We start from the raw sequence: 18,304 nt of genomic DNA, 5'->3' as shown, positions 1-18,304 counted from the left end.
TACTTGCTGGAAAAGCCTTTATTTATAAGAAGCTGCTGGTGACATGTTTTCCCAGAGCAGAGACAATTATCTGTTCCAATTTATCAGGAAATATGAGATGCAAAGTGACACCTAGCTCATATATTTGTATTCAGTTCTGAAAGTGACATTAAAAATCGTGACCAGTTGCCACTTCTGAGTGACCTTGTGAATGATCAGCAGCATCACTGCAGAATTCCAACTATTTCTTTTGTCTTTATTGCCTTTTGATCAGCTCTTCACATGTGTGGATGTTTCTGAACACTGTTAGATGAATAACTTTTCAGAGTAAAGGCCATTTTTAGAATATACACAGCCAATCCAATGCTATGCCATTTTACAATCAGCGTGAATGGCACCAAACTGCAGGGGCTCACCAGCAGTACTGCCAGGGTGTGTGTTGGGATGTCAAAGCTGCCTTAATAAAACAGTAAAACTCTGTTTTAAGAAACTCTGTCTTCTTTGCTTTAAAAGAAAAGTCCCTTTAACTTCAGTGCCAGGTAGCACAAACCTGGGACATGCCTATTGGGAGTGCACTACAGTGGCTGTGCCTGGAGGTGCCTGTGCATGATGGCTTGGACAGATTCACACGTTCTGTTCTCTTGGAAGGCCTGAGATAGTTCCATAGTTCCCATTGTTTCATTGTCTATGGCTTGGACTTTCTTTTGACTCTCGCTTTGAAAAGTGCAGCTTAAACCTTTTATGCATGATGAAAGTATTATCACTTTTCCTGCTTTATGGTAATTTTAAATTACTGACATGCTCCATGAAGCTGCGCTTTTTTTTTTTTTTTTTTTTTTTTTTAATACCAGAGCTGAATTTTAGCATATATTATGAGGACAATCATAGGAAGTATCCTGACTCATTAACTGGCATATCTGAATGCCCTAAAAATGAAGGGGGGAACCCACACTGTATCCTGCTATAGAGTCATTTATTATAACCACAGAATAAAATCAGGCAGTAAATCCTCTTATGCCTGTAAATACCCTTGCTGCACAAATGAAATGGTGTGAACTGTAAAAGTTATTCATCTTCATGCTGAACTGGGGAAGAGAAGAGAGTTTATAATAGTAACCTTGTAGTGCTGTTAGTTTGTAAGACTAGAACTGAATAATTGATGTTTAATCTTAGTCTGCATCTCCCAAAGCATTCATGTTCCTGAGTCTGAAGAAGACTTCACAAGATTACTTGCAGTATTAAATGATGCTGTCACAGGAAGTGAAAGGGTCATGCTGGGAATTCCCAAGAGGCAGAAAGAGAAGAAGGATGCCCTTCAGAAAGGTTCTGACCTGCCCACAGGGAAGAGTGACCCTCTCATGCAGGATCTTGGCACAGTTCTGACATCCACCTGACATCTGTGGCAGTCAATGCACATAAATGCAATCTGCTACAAGGCAAACTTTTAAAGTCTCAAAAAAATTAGAAATGCAGTATGCTGGGACATTGTCCAGTCAGCCCCAAGTAACCATAAACTGTTGGCAATTGATGTTTATTTGTGTGTCTTTGGTGAAGTGCAGCTCCACAGGCAGGGATGGATTGCAGCACAGCAGACATGCTGGGCCTGCTCTGTGAGCTCTGTGGGATTTAAGCTTCCATGGCTGCCAGAATAAATGAATCTCAATGATAAATTTACCTCTTTAAAAACAGATGCAACTATGGATAGCTTCTTCCAAGTATAATGGAGCTAGAGTCCCCCAAGGACACACTGTTCTATGTGTTATTATAGCAAATACATGTAATTTACTATAAAAGCATCCTTAGAAGCATGGAAACACTGTTAAAACTGGAGGATTTCTTGGTGACTTGGACTTGGTATTTTTTATCTCTTTCTACATTATGTTTATCATTCAAGTGACTTAATTGTTAAAAAACAATGCTTGACAAGGAATGCCAAAAACATTATTAGTGCTGTGTCTTTTATCTTCTCTTCTTGCTCTCCTTTATAATTTCTCCTCTTGCAGTGTATGGCTCTGTTTCTGAGAGCTTCCAGGTTTGCCATCAAATTCATGTTTGCACTTGACTTTCTGATGGAGATATTCAGCCCTATGACTAATAAGCTCATTAAGCCTGGTCTGCACCAGCCTAAGCTGCTTTGACTAAGCCATGGAGATGCCTTTTGTGAGGGGCTCTCCAATCCCACAATTTGTGCCTTTAGAGCCTTAATTTTGTCAATTTTCTGTGTGGTTTTTTTCATCTGTTTGAAAGGCAATTATCTGCCTTGTTCCTGGAGACTTTTGGAGCCTTCTGACAGGTGAAGGGAAGTATTTACTTGTTATGATTTTAATCCTGGAATTTCAGCATGGTGATGATAAATATAATTAAAAATTATTAAATTAGTCTGCTGTGCTGCCCTCATGGTCACAGACCAAAGGCCAATATCAGGTAGGCAGGGGAACAGGCTTAGTGCTTGGCTTTGTTTGGTGGGATTTTTTAGCTTGTTTACTCACTGGAGAAAATCAGATGCATTTGTGTATTCATAGTTGGCTGCTGCTTCATCCTGTTCACAGCACTCTTATATAAGAGAAGAACAGTGTTTTAACTGGAGGTGGTTCCACATGGCAACACCAAATGAGTTTCTTAACTCTGCCCCAAACCTACCAAGAAACTGGTGGGAGGCTTGATTTTTTTTTTCTTCCTCTTAGCTGCAGGGAAGTGTTAAAATTTGCATTACCTGCTAATACACACACCTACCTGCTTATGATTTTTATCAACACATAGTCTTGACATATTGCTAGGCACAAAATATACAAGTAAATTAAATTGCTGCCTAATTTTCTAGCTTTTCCATAGGATTCAGGATAAGAGATTTGTAACACCTTTTGCGTTATTAAGGCTAATTTTTATTGTAGACTAAGTTGTTACACCAAAAGTTCAGGCCTACATCATTGTTTAGGAATATGGCATCATCTTGCAGCACAGGCAAGACCCCCTGTAGCCTTTCGTGGTCTGTTTGGAGAATTTTCCATGTTGTCGTAGCCTAAAATTGTCTAGATTGTAAAAAACCTGACATACTTTATTATTTTCCAGTCTTTTGATTAATTCCTTAGTGTCTAAAAAAAACCCGAGAAACCAAACCAGCCAACCAACCAAGTGAAAAACCTTGAAAAAGACTGAAAAATGTACTTCTAGCCTTAGAAAAATTCCAATAAAGGAATGACTGTCATGCTTTTATGCCTTTTATACAGCCTCCCATTGGTGATTTTCTGTAAAATGCCAACTTCCAGTCCCAAAGGCTTTTGGAGACTAACTCTGAGTAATGATTAAGCAAAAGGCCAAGCACATGAGCAGTGCCACTCAGCAATTGTTGAATTGTCAGTAGTATTCTTAACACTGTGCATGATTTTCTTTGCAGCCTCAGCTGGAGAAGTTGTCAGGTTCATGTCCTGTTGTGGAGTTGTGCTTTTCCACAGCTCCTCCTTCTAGATGGATGGAAATGTCCTTGGTTTTAAGCTGTAAAATGAAGAGGATTATACAAATTTGTTACTAGATATCACTGGATGCTTGTAAGAGTTCAGGGACATGTTGCATTTTGGAAGACACTCATTGCAGGAGCAGATTGTTCTTTCAGTCAATTTTATAATTTATCAGTGATTCACAGCTCAGTTATAATTATTCCCAGTGCTAATTATGTGTCAGAATTACCCAAAACACTGTATCAGACATGGCTTGCACATGCTGTATAATCATGAAACTGAGCTTTCTCCAATGTAAATTTACTGAGGGCTCTATTCCACAAATCCATTGTTTTAAGGGCTCCTTTCTCACCCAAGCAGGCCCCAGGATTTCATGGAAACTAATTAATCAGGGTAAGGATGTTCATGACAAGCTTTTAAGCTGGTTTTATTGCTTTACCCTGTGCAGAAAAGCTTGAAAGTACTTTGCAATCCTTCAATAATTACTGTGGCCAAAATGTATCTTTGCTGATTTATAGATTTATAGATTTATAGTCCATGAAAATTTATCCTGTCTCATGTAAAAATGTTTTAAGACTTTATTTTTTTTCTTCCCAGCTTCTGGAAAAAACCAACAATATATTTGAGGAATCTGATTCTGCAGCTACAAAAAGTCCTTTGCATTTAGCTGTAAGTACGAGATGTGTAAAGCATTTGATCAGTATCTCCTAGAATAGTTCCTTAATCTCTGTCTTTGAAGCAAGTTTAACTGTGGGCTTGTTTTGAAAAAGGTGGGAAGGGATGTAACAAACCCAGGTTCTGGGCTGGAATTGTTAATTAAATTTTAGGCAGTTGAAGCTCTTGGCTCTTCCTGACTCTAACACTTGGGTAAGAAGATGACACAGACGCTGAAGTGAAATTAAATGGAAATTCACACTTTTATTTAGAGCTAGGTTATAAATATGTGGCCAAAGCTTGAGCCTAGGCTTTGCTCATGGAATGAGATTCTCTGATGTTCTGGTGGAAAATGAATGTTTGGTACACAGCAGGGTGTGGGACAGGATCCAGCAGTGCCTGTGAGAATGGTACAGACACTGGCATATCACAACAGGACCCAGCAGAGGTGCCTCACAGATAACAACTGTTCCCCTGTCCCAAGAGCTCAAGATTCACGATTCCTCTTCCCAGTTCCCTTGTGCACAATCACAGAATAGCTGGGGTTGGTGTGGTTGACATGGACCTCTGGAGATCGAGTCCCACCTCTGTGGTAAAAGTAGAATCAGCTAGAGCAGATATTTTCAGGGCTCTGCCCCATCACATTTTGAATGTCTTTAGGCATGGAGGGTTCACATCTTCAGCTCTGATAACACTAACTATACAACTGGGTGTAAATAAAAAGGATGCTCTGAGTATGACAGTGAAGGAGAGGAGGGCAGGCCCTACAAAGCTGAACAAAACCTTTCCAATTTCTGGCACTGTCCACTGGGGTTTTGCAATACCACCCATTTGTGCTGTTGGCCCCAGGGTGGCTGTAGGTCTGGGAGTGCATCTTCTTGCCCACTGTAGTTGTTCTACCAACAACAATTCCTGCTGGCAGGAATTCTCTGTGAAGCATCAGCTGTAAACAGCCGGTCAAGTTTGTGTTTATATTTGCACAAAAATCTGGTTTGAGAATTGCTTTTGTTTAGTTGGAGACCAGCACATGTGCTGAACTCAGCACCAGTCAGGTGATAATCCATGGAGCTCTCTAGTGAATCTGGTTTTTGAAGCAAATGTTTCCCTGTCAGATACTGTAGCATGTGAAAAATGAATTGCTGATTGACCTGTGCTGGCTTGGCAAATTATTGCCTGAAATTTCCTCACTTTGGGTTGGAGCAAATCAAGAATTTTGTAATTTCTTGAGCGCAGTGAAATTTGGAAAAATCCTCTCAGGCTGAAGAGAGAATCATAAGGAATCAATAAAACAGATTTCTTTTGTGTTTAGGAAATATTGAAAGGGCTGGATTTTATTCACAATTTATGGGAAAGGTCTTTGAAAGATGGAATTGTGTCCTTTACATGACATCTTTCATAATTCTAGGCCTATAATGGTCATCATCAAGCTCTGGAGGTGCTTCTGCAGTCTCTGGTGGATCTGGATATCAAGGATGACAAGGGACGCACTGCCCTGGACTTGGCTGCATTCAGAGGACATGCCGAGTGTGTGGAAGCTCTCATCAGCCAGGGTGCTTCTGTCACTGTAAAGGACAATGTCACCAAAAGGACCCCCCTTCACGCCTCAGGTGAGTGGGATCTTATGCTGCCCTTGTGGGTATAAACCTTCCCAGCTGAAGCAGGTACGTTTACTTACCTGCTGTTGCTATGCACACTTCTAAGGGGAAGAACATTCTCACATGTCCTGAGGAGTGATACTTGTTTGCTGATGTTGCACATTTAAACCATTTTTCTGCTGTTTCATTCATCTTTTTCTCCTCTACCCCTGCGGTTCAGTCCTTCCTCATACAGAATCCCATATTTTTGCATGCCGCTACTGCTCTGCCCTTACCTGCTTGCCCCTCTCTGTCACCACCTACTCCTCAGGAGGTGTGATGTTTCCCTCATGACACCTTCTCCTGCTGCTTCTTCAGCCAAATAATCAGGGGAGGAGGGAACACTTGCCTTGCTGCTTCTCCTTTGGAAGAAATGTTGAAAAATAGATGTGGGCTCTGATTGGCAATGAAAATGTTTTGGTGTTCAAAACTTGCACCCATTTGTAGTGGCAGCACCACAGAAATTCACCCCGCTCCTTCAGGCTCCTCCTCCTCCTCCTGAGCCAGCCTGCAAACTTGCACTTGCTGGCAGCCTGCTCCTTTCCTCATGTGTGGGGTGTTAATTATGTAACATGCAAAATGAGCTGGGAAATGTAGACTTTGTCATTGATTTGAAGGTTATTATTTGACAGGTACCTGTCAGGTAAATTTGGAGAGGTGCCAAAGGGAATGTGTCTCCTGTGATGTTCCAGGAGGGGCTCCGTGCAGGGTAGCAGTGGCCTCTAGTGGGAAGGAAAATTAATACCACGTGAATAATTCATTCAGGACCAGACTTAATGGTCTTTTTAATCTTGCTGAAATGCATATGTATTCTGTAGTATCAGTTTCTTCTCTGTGTGTGATCATGTTAGTGCAACCTCGAAACATGAGGTCAAATAGACTTAGCAATTTTGTCTGCAGTACTGAAGGAAATGCTTGTAATAGACCCACACTGCATACTAAAAATGCTTCCTGTCTGCTTAAACTTTGCACCAGAACTCAGCACATTTCTCCCCATGATAAATACTGATGGTTTGATTAATTGAAATCAATATTAGTGCTACCAGAAAACTAAGCTGTGATCAAGAGCTTTCCCTGTAGTTACTTCAAGCATATCTTGGGATCTGATGTGAACAAGGTGTGACTTGGTCTGGAATGTCATCACTACAGCAAAGATTTGCATTTATTTAAAAATGTGGTTAGAGTGACATAAGTTTCCAGCTATCACAACTGAACTATAAAGGTACTTCAGTATTAAAGGTTCTTCAGTGAATGGTAACAAAGCCATATTTTTGTTAGCAGCTCTGACTTAAAATACTAATCTGTTGAATAAATTGAGTATATTTGTTGAATAGAAGATGTTATTTTAATACACACCTTTCTTACCTTCACAGAATTTCAGATTGTGTTCCCCCCACCCCCTTTTAATTTGTTTTTGAATAACCTCCATCACTGTAGTATTGAGTACTTTCCATGTGAAACCAGCAGCAAGATTCATTGCAGACTTTTCTGGTCCATTATACTTTTTGCTTCTCAGACTAAAAAACTTTCCCAGGAGTGTAAATAAATTGTTCTTTAAATTTGCAGTGAAGCAAAATAAGTCAGATAGATATATCATAAAAACAAACACATATACAAAAAGTCCAACCATGAAAAAAGGCAAAAAATCCTACCCAGGAATAAGACACAAAAGAGAGCATGTACTTGGAGCAGAATGGAAAGTAATGCACAGATGGGTTGAGTATTTGAACTCTTTAGTAAAGGAAATTCACCACTGGCATGAATTTGAAAACTTTCAAATGTGAGTTAAGTGCACTTCAGGTAAATACTCATTAAGACAACATCTAGAAGAACCTTCCACTCAAAAGCTCTGTAGAGTTCTGTGGAAATGATCTCTGGAGTAAAGCTCCTGCTTTACCACCCCCTGCTGCAGGCATCCCCCTGCAGGATGCCCATTTCCATGTTCCCAGGGAAGCGCTTTGGTGAGGAATGTTGGAGCAAGGCTGGTGCCACCTGCTGGGAGCTGCTGCACGTTCCGAGTCCGTGCTGCAGGTGTGCGAGGTCAGCTGGTGCCTCCTGAGAAATCCAGCAGAATTCTGGCTGCATTATTCCCCGGAGTGCCAGTGTGCATTTGCACACACAGAACGAGCATTTGCTCGTGCTGCACTGGGAAGAAACAAGAAGGCAGCGTGTGCCCATCCCATTAAACTTGTCTGCCCTCATTGCTCCTCATTACACTGGCATAATTGCTGAACACTGAGCTCAGGAGGCCTCCATGGTGGATTGGATGACAGAATTCTGCACATTTGTGTCAGTAAAGGGATTTGTGACTTGAGAACTCACACTAATGAAGTGTTTCTTTTTTCTGACTGTCCCCATGAAGTAATAGATTTCCTCTGGCTTCATAACATGGAGAATTTCCTTTGCCCAAATGATATGTTCCCTGTGTCATTTTATTACCACCAGCCTCTCCTCTGGCTGGCCTGGGGAATCCATTGCAAGTGTTCCCCTGGTGTTAGTGTTGTGGGTCTGTTGGCAAAACCAATGTTCCCTGCAGGGGCTGTAATGCTTAGCAATCACTGGGTCAGCTCCTAGGAGTTTCTGGGAGAATCTGTTCTAAAACTCATTTACCAAAATGATTTTCGCACATCTTTGTGAATCTTAAGTTATGATTTCTCTTTCTCCTGCTGGGAGAAAGAACAGACCTTTATTTGCCCACCTCAAGCCAGTGAATCACCAGCCCTGCAGAGCTGTTTACATGTTATCTATATGTCATTACTTAGTGGTAAATAACTAAAAATGCCTTTTATTTTTCTGGGTAAATCAAGTAGGATTATTTTTGGATGAGTAATTTGAATGTGATGATGTGCATCGGTTTGTCTGCCAGCATGATGTGACATAGGTGGTGTCCAAGGGTTTTGCCTCAGCCCACAGGGTGTAGGCAGTGTGAATGCATGACTTGCTGTAATAAGAACACAACGTGTATCCACTGAGCACAGGAATTGTTTTTCAAAGAGGAAAATATCTGTCTCTTCATCCCATGAAAGTCTGAAGCCTTAAAGGCAGCTGACACACAGATGGGATTCAGTGTCAGGCCCTACAGAATGTAGAGACTCAAAGCTGTTTCCTAGCAGCAATCGGTTACATAAAAAACCCCAAAACAACAAAACCCAAAAAAACCCCAAAATATCCCCCCTCCCCAGCAAAAACCCCAAATACCGCTAAACCAAAATGTTTTGATAAGTCTTATTTTTTATAAAATGGATAATCTCAAAGGGAATTTTAGTCTCTTGTGTTATGTGCTTTTATGAATATGACATTTGTATCATTGGTCATTCTTTATGGATTTCTTTTTTTTTCATAGCAGCACTGAAGTACTCACTTGTACAGTGCACATAAAATTAAGGAGCCTTGACAATGTACTTCCTACTGTGTTCCAACCCTGAACACAGAATGCCTTGCCTGCCTGCTCAGTCTGGGGGATTTTGAAATGCTGTCTGCTTTAGTAGAAATCTTCTCAGAAGGGAATATCACAATTTCTGTTTTACTCATTTGGGATTTTTGTATCTAAGAGAACCAGTCCTCATCTTCGTGAGGTCAAGGGAAAAACAGCTCACTATTTCACTGGCACAAATTAAATAAAAATTGGGGGATTGTTGATCTCTTATATGGTGGAGTATTTTCCTTGTTTTTAAGGGCATTTCTTATCCCTAAGCATTCCAGTGGAAAAGTATGTGAAATGAAACACAGCTTTTTTCCTTTACAGTCATTAATGGCCATACACCTTGTTTACGGTTGTTGCTGGAGGTTGCAGACAACCCTGATGTGACAGACGCCAAAGGACAGTAAGTTTTCTTTGGGGGCTTTTTTTTTCAGCTCTGTAATTCAAATAGCATCTCATATTTCTCACAAAAAAGTACTTACTTGAAATGCTGTATTTCCTGCACTTCTCCTCATAGAATTTGGCAGAGATTACAAAGTACACATTCAGTTGATGTAAGCCATGTGGAAAGGACTAATCATTAATCTTAGCCTCTGCTTCATACTTTGTACAGTCTTTTATAGATGTGGTGGGCCAGATTCAATAAAAACTGAACAGGCTCCTGAGATGTTTCTATAAAATCGTCTTCTTTCTAAAACATTGCTATTCTAGGGTTTATTTGGTGCATTAGACTGGTGCAGTGGGATACAGTGTTTATTTGAGATGACACATGCATCTGAGATGTTCCTACAAAAGCTTCACCACTTCCTAAATGGCAGTTATAGAGGGAAAATAAGATATATTTTTAAAGTGAAAATGTGAATGGTTTAAGAAACTCATCTGGGGTGTCTGGAACATATAATGTTGTACATATAACGTCTGCACATTTAATTTTAAGTGGTATTAGTCTGCCTAGAAACAGATGGAGAATAGATCTCTTTCAGAAACAAATGAAAGATATGTTAGTCTAAATTTTAGCTTGAATATTTCCCTCATGTCCCTTCATCCTCTTTAAGCAAATGTGCAGCATTTGCAAAAGAAATACTTTGGGTCATTGTCATCTTGGTAACTAGCAAGGACATGCATTCACAAGACTTGGTATTGTAAAACTCTTGTGTCACTGGAGGTGACATTAATTGTAGGTTATTAAGAGAACAGATTGTCTTGAATGTTGTTGTTCTGTAAACTGCTTACAAGTGGGTTTGTTACTATTTCAGTCCTGGCAGTTGGTTGTTAAACATCTCAATAATTTCATACTAAAGGTTTTCACTTGGGTGTCATATATGGGTATGGGGAAAAGGAATGGGTTCATGGGTAGGAGTGGCAAGAAATGCGGGGCTTCCTGATTTCTCTGTATAAGTTGGCAGGGACAAATAGCATCCCATTTTATAGCTCTGACTGCTCTGGTTTTCTTTTCTTTCCCTAGAACTCCATTAATGCTTGCAGTGGCATATGGGCACATTGATGCTGTTTCTTTATTACTTGAAAAAGAAGCATCTGTAGATGCAGCTGATCTCCTGGGATGCACAGCTTTACATCGAGGGGTGACTTAATTTCCTTTATTATTTGTTTTACTGTGACTACAACTCACTTAGAAGTAGAGGGATGTTTAAATCTAGAGACACTGTAAATGATTGGAAACATGACCAAGCACAATCAATGAGATATAAAGCAAGACAGATCTGCTCTTAGTAATGCTTTGCTTTTAGTTCACATTTGTATTAATTAATAATGATTAGACCACTTTTTTTTTTCTCTAGACACTTTATAATAGTAGTCATTATTCTTGTAACTGACCAGCTTAAGAATTCTGAAAATAATTTCTTTGCAAGAACTGGCCAGTAGTTACTTTCATTTTTCTTGGAATGGTGCAAGTAAGTCCTGTAAGTTTTTCCTAGGCAGATCTAATCTTTTCTAGTCCAGCTTGACTAAACTGACTTTCCTAGCTAAGTCTAGCTTCTTACCCCTGTGGGTATGCAAGGGATGATATTTATGCAGAACTTTATGGTAACTGCAGAGAGCAGTTCAGCAGGTGCGCAAAGGGGCTCTCATCTCTGCCTGCTGAATCCCATCCACACATTTCATGTTCACGGCTGTCAATCACATTCCGTATTTCCGGAGCAAGAATCTGTGTTACATCAACCTCTGTACTCCTTTCTTTGTTTCCAGATCATGACTGGGCACGAAGAATGTGTTCAGATGCTGTTAGAGAGAGAAGTCTCCATTTTGTGTAAGGATGCCAGAGGCAGGACCCCTCTGCACTTCGCAGCAGCTCGGGGTCACGCCACGTGGCTGAGCGAGTTACTGCAGGTGGCACTGGCCGAGGAGGACTGCAGCCTCAAGGACAACCAGGGCTACACGCCCCTGCACTGGGCTTCCTACAATGGTGAGGCTCTGTGGGGCTCTCCCCGGGTCAGCTTGGGGACATCTGCTGGAGGAGCTTGAAATGAAGAGGCAAATGATCCCTGTGTGCTGTCTGTGTTAGCATTTGCTGTGTGCACCCTTCAGTTTGTAGCTCCCAGGGACTCTGAGGCTCGTCTGCTCCAAGTCACAAGGAGCCAGGATGAAATTCTGGATTTATTCATGTCCATGCTGAAATTGATTTCTCTGTGACCAGGAATGCTTCTTTGAGCTCGTGGTGCAAGAGACCATGTGAATAGATGGATATTCTGAACTGAACTGATTATTCTAAAATGGATAATCTGAACATGTCGCTTGATATAAGGATAAAGCTTCTCAGTATTGACATTTAAGCTTTAGATGTAATGTAACATACAAGACATCACATTAAAAAGAGCATTTTGCTTTCCTTTTTTCTTAATAAATGCTAATATTAGCCCAGATCTCTCTTGCTGCTGCCATAAAATTTAAAAATCCTCTGATTTATGACATAAGAGCTTATATACACATCATGTTCAATTTTGATCTTAAAAGTTTTAGATTCCAACCTGTGTAAGCCCAATATGAATTAACTGAACTACCTGCTTTGTGCAACACTGTGAAATATCTGCTCTCTCACAGGTCATGAAAACTGCATAGAGGTACTATTGGAACAAAAACTTTTCCACAAGTTCTATGGTAATAGCTTCTCTCCATTGCACTGTGCTGTGTAAGTAGAAATCTCCAGGAACAACTGAGTGTTGCTTTAGGATATGTCTGCAGAAAGTAGCAGTATGAGAATAAAGCAAGCTTTTTTGGAAATTATTTGCGTGAGCAAATGATTTTAAAGCTGATCATTTGAAATAAAATTCTTTGTGGCTGAAACATATTACTTGAAATCAGAATTTCTAGTAATAGCTTTGAAAAAAAATTCAGTATTCACATTATTTTAAATGAGTATGCAATTTTCAAGACTAAAAATGTGTGCAATTTAAACATGTGTGCAAATTTAAAATGAAAATAGCTTTTAATCCAATATGGAAGTGTGTTACCTATACTGTGTGTCTACTACTGTTACTAAATGCTGTTCATTTTCATGAAGAAATGAGACAAATTAGCAAAACCCAGAAAAAGTGTTAATGAAACACACCACATCCATCAAATCAAAGTACTAAATGTGTGAGTTGGAAGAGATGTGGGTTTCAGTACCTTAAACATTAGAATAAATCTCTCTTTATGTAAGTGTCTATGAGTGCTTTCCAGGCCCAGGGGTGTTTGACATACAGGCTAAGGATTTTAAGATATTAAGGGTTTAATCCTAGCTTTGTTCTAGACTTGGAAATTACCTTGGTGCATAGTGAATTAAGGATCAGCTTTGCTGTAGAGACTGAAATCCATCGTAGCAGATGCAGTTTGATTAAATGGAGAAATTATGAATATGCAGAAGTGTGACTAAAAGCATTAAGACAAAGGCATATTAGGGTAACTTAGAAATAACCACTAAGAAATATTAATGGGAAATCAAGTAAACCAATATTGGAAAGTGAAAAAATATGTAGGCATGGCCTTTTGAAAATGTATTTTCTTTGGCAGAATCAATGATCATGAAAACTGTGCATCACTACTCATTGGAGCCATCGACGCCAGCATTGTCAACTGTGAGGATGACAAAGGAAGGTAATGGTTCCTTGGACAGATTGCATCTCACGACTCCATTTAGTAATTTTCATAGTTCTTTCTGAACCTCTGGCACTAATCCTTAAGATTTGTCATGCTGACTCTTTCAGACAGCAGTTTGCACCACAGCACAGCTAAAAGGTGTCTCACTTGAAGCAAGAATATGAAGTATTCAATGTCAGAGTACATATGAAAAAATATAAAAGTAATAGTATTTTGTTTGTTTAGAACATCTATGGCTATAGGCTGTTTCCTGGACCTGTTTTCTTTGTTAAATGTTTAAACACATTTATCTTTGCTAAATGGAGTGATACTAAGTACATACAGAAAAGTATTTCTTTAATAGTTTTCATGTTACGTTGGCATTCTCAGGGCACAGAAATGAGAATATCTACACAGCAAAATAGAACTATTGCAGCAAGAGATGGGCATTCAGCCCAATCCTTCATTTGTCACATTGAGAATCTCCTCGCCATATATGTATATATTTAATTAAAATTGCTGAAATTCTAAAAAGTGAACACGTATTGTTTCCTTTTATTAAAACAAATTTAATACCCTCAGTAACAGTGATTACATAATTCTGTGAGGGTAAGAGCACCTCACCTTTGCTAATAAGCAAAACAGAAGCAGCACTGAGCTGGGCTGTGTACGAACTCTTTCATTGCTAGTAGTCACCCTTCTGACCCAAAATGCCAAAGAGCCACAGGGAATGAATTCCAATGTCTATGTCTTGTAGAAACTGATAACCTTCAAAGTGGATTGAACTCCTTCTGCCTTTTTATAGTTCTGCAGTTACTTGTGGCTTGTTGCTGCAGTATCTTTGACTACAATTCAAAATACTTAATTTTTAAAATAATCTATGTGTTCTTTTCTGATAGTTCTTCCCAACTGAAGCTTGCTAAAAAAAAAGGTAAAATCAGATCAATAGGGACGAGGGATCGTACTGCTTTTCATGTCACACAATATGCTCTATTAAAATAAATAGGCTGAGATTCTTCACAGTGTCATATCTCCATACTATCATATCCACCTTTGGAGACTGGCAATATTATTTAACTTACTTCAGCTGCTGCTACTACAACCTCTTTACCAAATTCGAGTTATCACCATAGGGAGAAGCCCTAAAACCTCTTGCACGTGGAGGTTTTTGGGGAGGTGGGGCTGCTGCCCTTCTGTAGCTGTGTGGGTGTTGCTCCGCAGGACTCCCCTGCACGCCGCAGCCTTTGCTGACCACGTGGAGTGCCTGCAGCTGCTGCTGAGCCACAGCGCGCGCGTGAACGCGGCCGACCGCGCGGGCAGGACGCCGCTCATGATGGCAGCGCACGGCGGGCACCTGGGCGCCGTCGGTGAGTGGCTGCTGCCCCACACGGGAACCCTGGCACCCTGGCAAAACTCAGCAAGGAAAACAGATTGTGTGCATAACAATAACATCCTTCTGCGGGAAGATAGATTTTCATCCATTAAAAATACTACTTCTCTGCAGTCTTGGTGAACATTTGCTATAACAATTTTGAGTCTTTCTTCCTCCCAAGAGCACGAGGGCAGTAGTAATTCTGTTCTCCTTTACTTCCTTGATTTTGAGGAGCAGTAAAGCTGCATCTGTGAAAAAGATTATGTAAGCTTTTCCATCCTGTTTTATAGGAAGCCCCATTCTTGCAAAGGCAGCTATCAGCAGCTGCTTTTTCCAGGCTAGACTATGTGCCACAGGCACACTGACTGGGGGCCTTATGGGCTTTGCAGAACTCCTTTTCTCTGGCTTCAACAGCACAGCTGCACCCCAAGTTCTTTATATCCCCTTAGTCCTCTCAATGCAGGATTTACAGTCATTCTGAGGCAGAGGTGATTCAGGCTAAAACTGCTGATCTGCAAATAGGGAAGTTCATAAATAAGTTAAGATCGATGTATGTATGACAGTTTGGGGCACCACAAACAAGCTGTTAGCTCTGCATTTGCCTGCTGATTAATTGCACTAGATTAGTCTGTTCTCGTTCACTAATTTCATTATTATAAGGCTTACATCATATAAAGACTTAATTAATTAGCCTCTATGCACATGTATACTGAAATAGTAATTTTTTCCTCTCTTTTGACATGTTCATCTGCCCATTGGGTTTGTTCATTGATTCCTACTCTATACCTCAGACTTTTTGGTGAACATCGCCAAGGCTGACCTGACATTAAAAGATAAGGAGTTGAATACATCTTTGCACTTGGCTAGCAGTAAAGTAAGTCAAACACCTCTCTGTGCTTTTATTCTCATCAGTCCATATGAATGTATGTGTGTGTTTATGCTCCCAAGTTTTTTTCTGCAGTGGAAATGTGGTGGTCACAGTTGTGGTGAGGAAGAGAAAGTTGTTCCAAGCTTTTTCTCTTGTCTGTTTCAAAGTATTGTACATTGAGAAATAGGGATGGCTCTTATGACAGCTGAAACATAAGTGACACTACGAGAAGTAAAGGAAACTCTTTAAGGTTTTACCAGATAATCTCACTGTAAAACAGCTTAACAGGTTCAATAATAAAGAAAAATAAAATTGTTTTTTATTTATATCCTATTCCTGTGAAAGGAGACCAAAATTTTCCCCTAACAAAGCAGGAGTAAAACCAGAGGTATTGATTAGATGGATGATGGTGTCTCTTCCTAAGCCTTCTTCCTCTTAATTCCAATTTCTACTGCTATTTCTGCAAGAAAATATGCACAGAGGATTCCCTTTCCTTTTGTTTTGCTCCCACCCACAGATTGGATTCCAGTGTGATCATATTACTCCAGTTTCTGCAGACACATGAGCCTTGCTGAATTCTCAAGGTCCTTCAGGCAGCTCTTCTCCTGCCAGGGCTGTAGGCTCAGCACAACTTGTGGTGCAGAAACAGGATCAGAAATAAGGCCTGGATCTGTATTATTCTCAAAGTTCCTTTGTTAGCTCTCTGACACTGAAGAGGTTTTCTAGCAGCTTATTAATAATACAGAAAGGCATTTAAGGACCCACAAAGTGTGGTGTTCGTTTCTGAGATGAAAGCATTCTCTGTCACTGTGTAGTTCTGATAAATCATCCACTGAATGTTCACTCAAGAGAAAACAGCATTCTCTGAAAGCTGAGGAAGTGAATTCATATTTCATGAATGCAGGGTTGAAAGACAGGTGAATGTCTACATTTCTAAATGTGCTAAAACATCCCAGCAGTAGTGGTTCACAAATGGTACTTTAAGACTCGCTTAGTTCACCTTCTACATGGGCTTACTGAGCAGCATCTTTTGTATTTCAAATTGAGTTATTAAATTTCACTTTTATTATGTAACATTTCTTTTTGCCTCAATTTCAAACTCCTCAGCAAATTAACACTTTTGGTTTTTTTCCCTGACTACAGGGTCATGAAAAATGTGCCTTGTTAATACTTGACAAGATCCAAGAACAGAGCCTTATTAATGCAAAAAATAATGCATTGCAGACGTAAGTATAGCCTAATACTCTCAAATTAAGCTGATTTATCAGAATATTCCAGTTTACCATTTCAAATTCATGTCTCAGATTACTTAATAGAACAGTAAAGTTAATTTCTGATTTTTCTTGAATGCTTTCCCTTGAAAAAGACCCAAATTGTATCGCACTCTTACTTTTAATTTTGATTCTGTTTGTGCCATTTCTATGCATGATCTGGTTGAAAAATTATACAAGGTTATTTATTTAAAGATTATATCAAAATGTCTATTAATCATGTGAACATGTAAGTATATATCTGGCATTTTCTAGTGAACTTCACCCTAAATTTAAAAAAATTATTTAGACTTACTTAGGCTTAAGGTGGTACATTTAGTTCTCTGAAGGTTTTTTAGGTGATATTTTATGTGCAACTTCTGTCCATAGCATATGTTATCAGCTGCAACTGGTTATTGGCATGGGGGAATCCCACCACAGGAGATTCAACCATGAGTTCAGGTGGCAGATCACCTAGAGCTTGCAGAAGAATTTATTCCATCTTAGCCCTGTTTTCCCCTTCTTCCAACTTGAAAATGTTTTTCCTGTCGTGCTAGCTGTCCCCAAACCAGAGCACTGGGTGTTGGGCCAGGAAAGGAGCAAACCAATGGCTATTTTTAATTTCCAGCTGCTCTGCAGTAGCAGAGATTAGCAATTGAGTATTCAAGGATAAAAAGGCAATACAATGATATTGAACAGCCTGTAGCAGCCAGAATTAAGGACAGAACACAGGCGTTTTTCAGCTTTGGATTCCTTTTCCTTTTAAACATCAATTATGTGCCGCAAACAGTGGAAAAATGAGAAAGACTTTTAAATAAAGTCTTTAGGCTGGAAAGTATTAAGCCATCTTTGTGTGCTTGCACAAAAGAAATCTTGTTTTATAGATGTGGAACATGTCAATTATTTCAAAGGCTGCAATAAAATTTAGTGTCTACGATACAATTGTAATGATCCAAGGAAGGAAACCATTCTCTTTCACATGCGCAGTGTGCTTTAAGCATTGCCTAACTTTGTGTAGAAAATCTGTTGTAAACTAAAGTTGAATTTAGTTGTTATGTTTTTGTAGACCTCTTCATATTGCTGCACGAAATGGCCTAAAGATGGTGGTTGAAGAGTTGCTGGCCAAAGGGGCCTGTGTCCTGGCAGTAGATGAAAATGGTAAGTAAATGATACACTTTGACAGTCTTCAGTAGGAGCCAACAGGTAATTTTACAACAGACTGAAGCAATAGACTTAAAAGGTGATGATAGACTTCATTGATGCTTTTATCCTTCCAAGAACAGACAATGAGTTGTGTGAGTACCTATTAAAAAAAAGAAAATTAAAAGATACTCTTTCTTTAGTATAAGAATCTACTTTAAACATCACAGTGGTCCCTTTTACTGTTCATTTTGCATGTACTGTCAACAGCTAGTCTTTTTTAATGCCTGAGTGCAGTGGTAACTTGAATTTCCTAAACATGCAAGTGGCACCGGATAATTCTGACGCCTTGCAGAAGAATTAAGGAATTTGCATTCAATCAGCGCATGTTTTAATGGGTAGGAAGAAAACCATCGACATGTGTTTGAGTGTGTCCCAGCTCATTCTGAGATCA

The 18,304-nt window shown here is 39.7% G+C and overlaps 1 protein-coding gene across 14 annotated transcripts in view; it reads left to right on the top strand.

The window, feature by feature from the left end:
- Window positions 1-18,304, top strand: part of ANKRD44 (ankyrin repeat domain 44) — a 131,966-nt gene that overhangs the window by 107,290 nt on the left and 6,372 nt on the right. For 12 of the 14 annotated variants that reach the window (XM_074548219.1, XM_074548222.1, XM_074548221.1 and 9 more), the window contains 11 exons: window positions 4,032-4,103; window positions 5,494-5,695; window positions 9,468-9,546; window positions 10,609-10,726; window positions 11,352-11,568; window positions 12,204-12,291; window positions 13,155-13,238; window positions 14,442-14,587; window positions 15,384-15,466; window positions 16,604-16,686; window positions 17,777-17,868. In XM_074548219.1, the coding sequence (XP_074404320.1) occupies window positions 4,032-4,103; window positions 5,494-5,695; window positions 9,468-9,546; window positions 10,609-10,726; window positions 11,352-11,568; window positions 12,204-12,291; window positions 13,155-13,238; window positions 14,442-14,587; window positions 15,384-15,466; window positions 16,604-16,686; window positions 17,777-17,868 (1,264 nt within the window). Of the gene's footprint in view, window positions 1-4,031; window positions 4,104-5,493; window positions 5,696-9,467; window positions 9,547-10,608; window positions 10,727-11,351; window positions 11,569-12,203; window positions 12,292-13,154; window positions 13,239-14,441; window positions 14,588-15,383; window positions 15,467-16,603; window positions 16,687-17,776; window positions 17,869-18,120; window positions 18,249-18,304 lie in introns of those variants that run through there. The other 2 variants (XM_074548225.1, XM_074548226.1) reach the window with 2 other exon arrangements.

The sequence above is a fragment of the Zonotrichia albicollis genome, chromosome 10, assembly GCF_047830755.1.
Source record: "Zonotrichia albicollis isolate bZonAlb1 chromosome 10, bZonAlb1.hap1, whole genome shotgun sequence".
In the NCBI taxonomy this organism is placed as follows: domain Eukaryota; kingdom Metazoa; phylum Chordata; class Aves; order Passeriformes; family Passerellidae; genus Zonotrichia; species Zonotrichia albicollis.
This window is presented reverse-complemented; position numbering and strand designations above follow the sequence as displayed.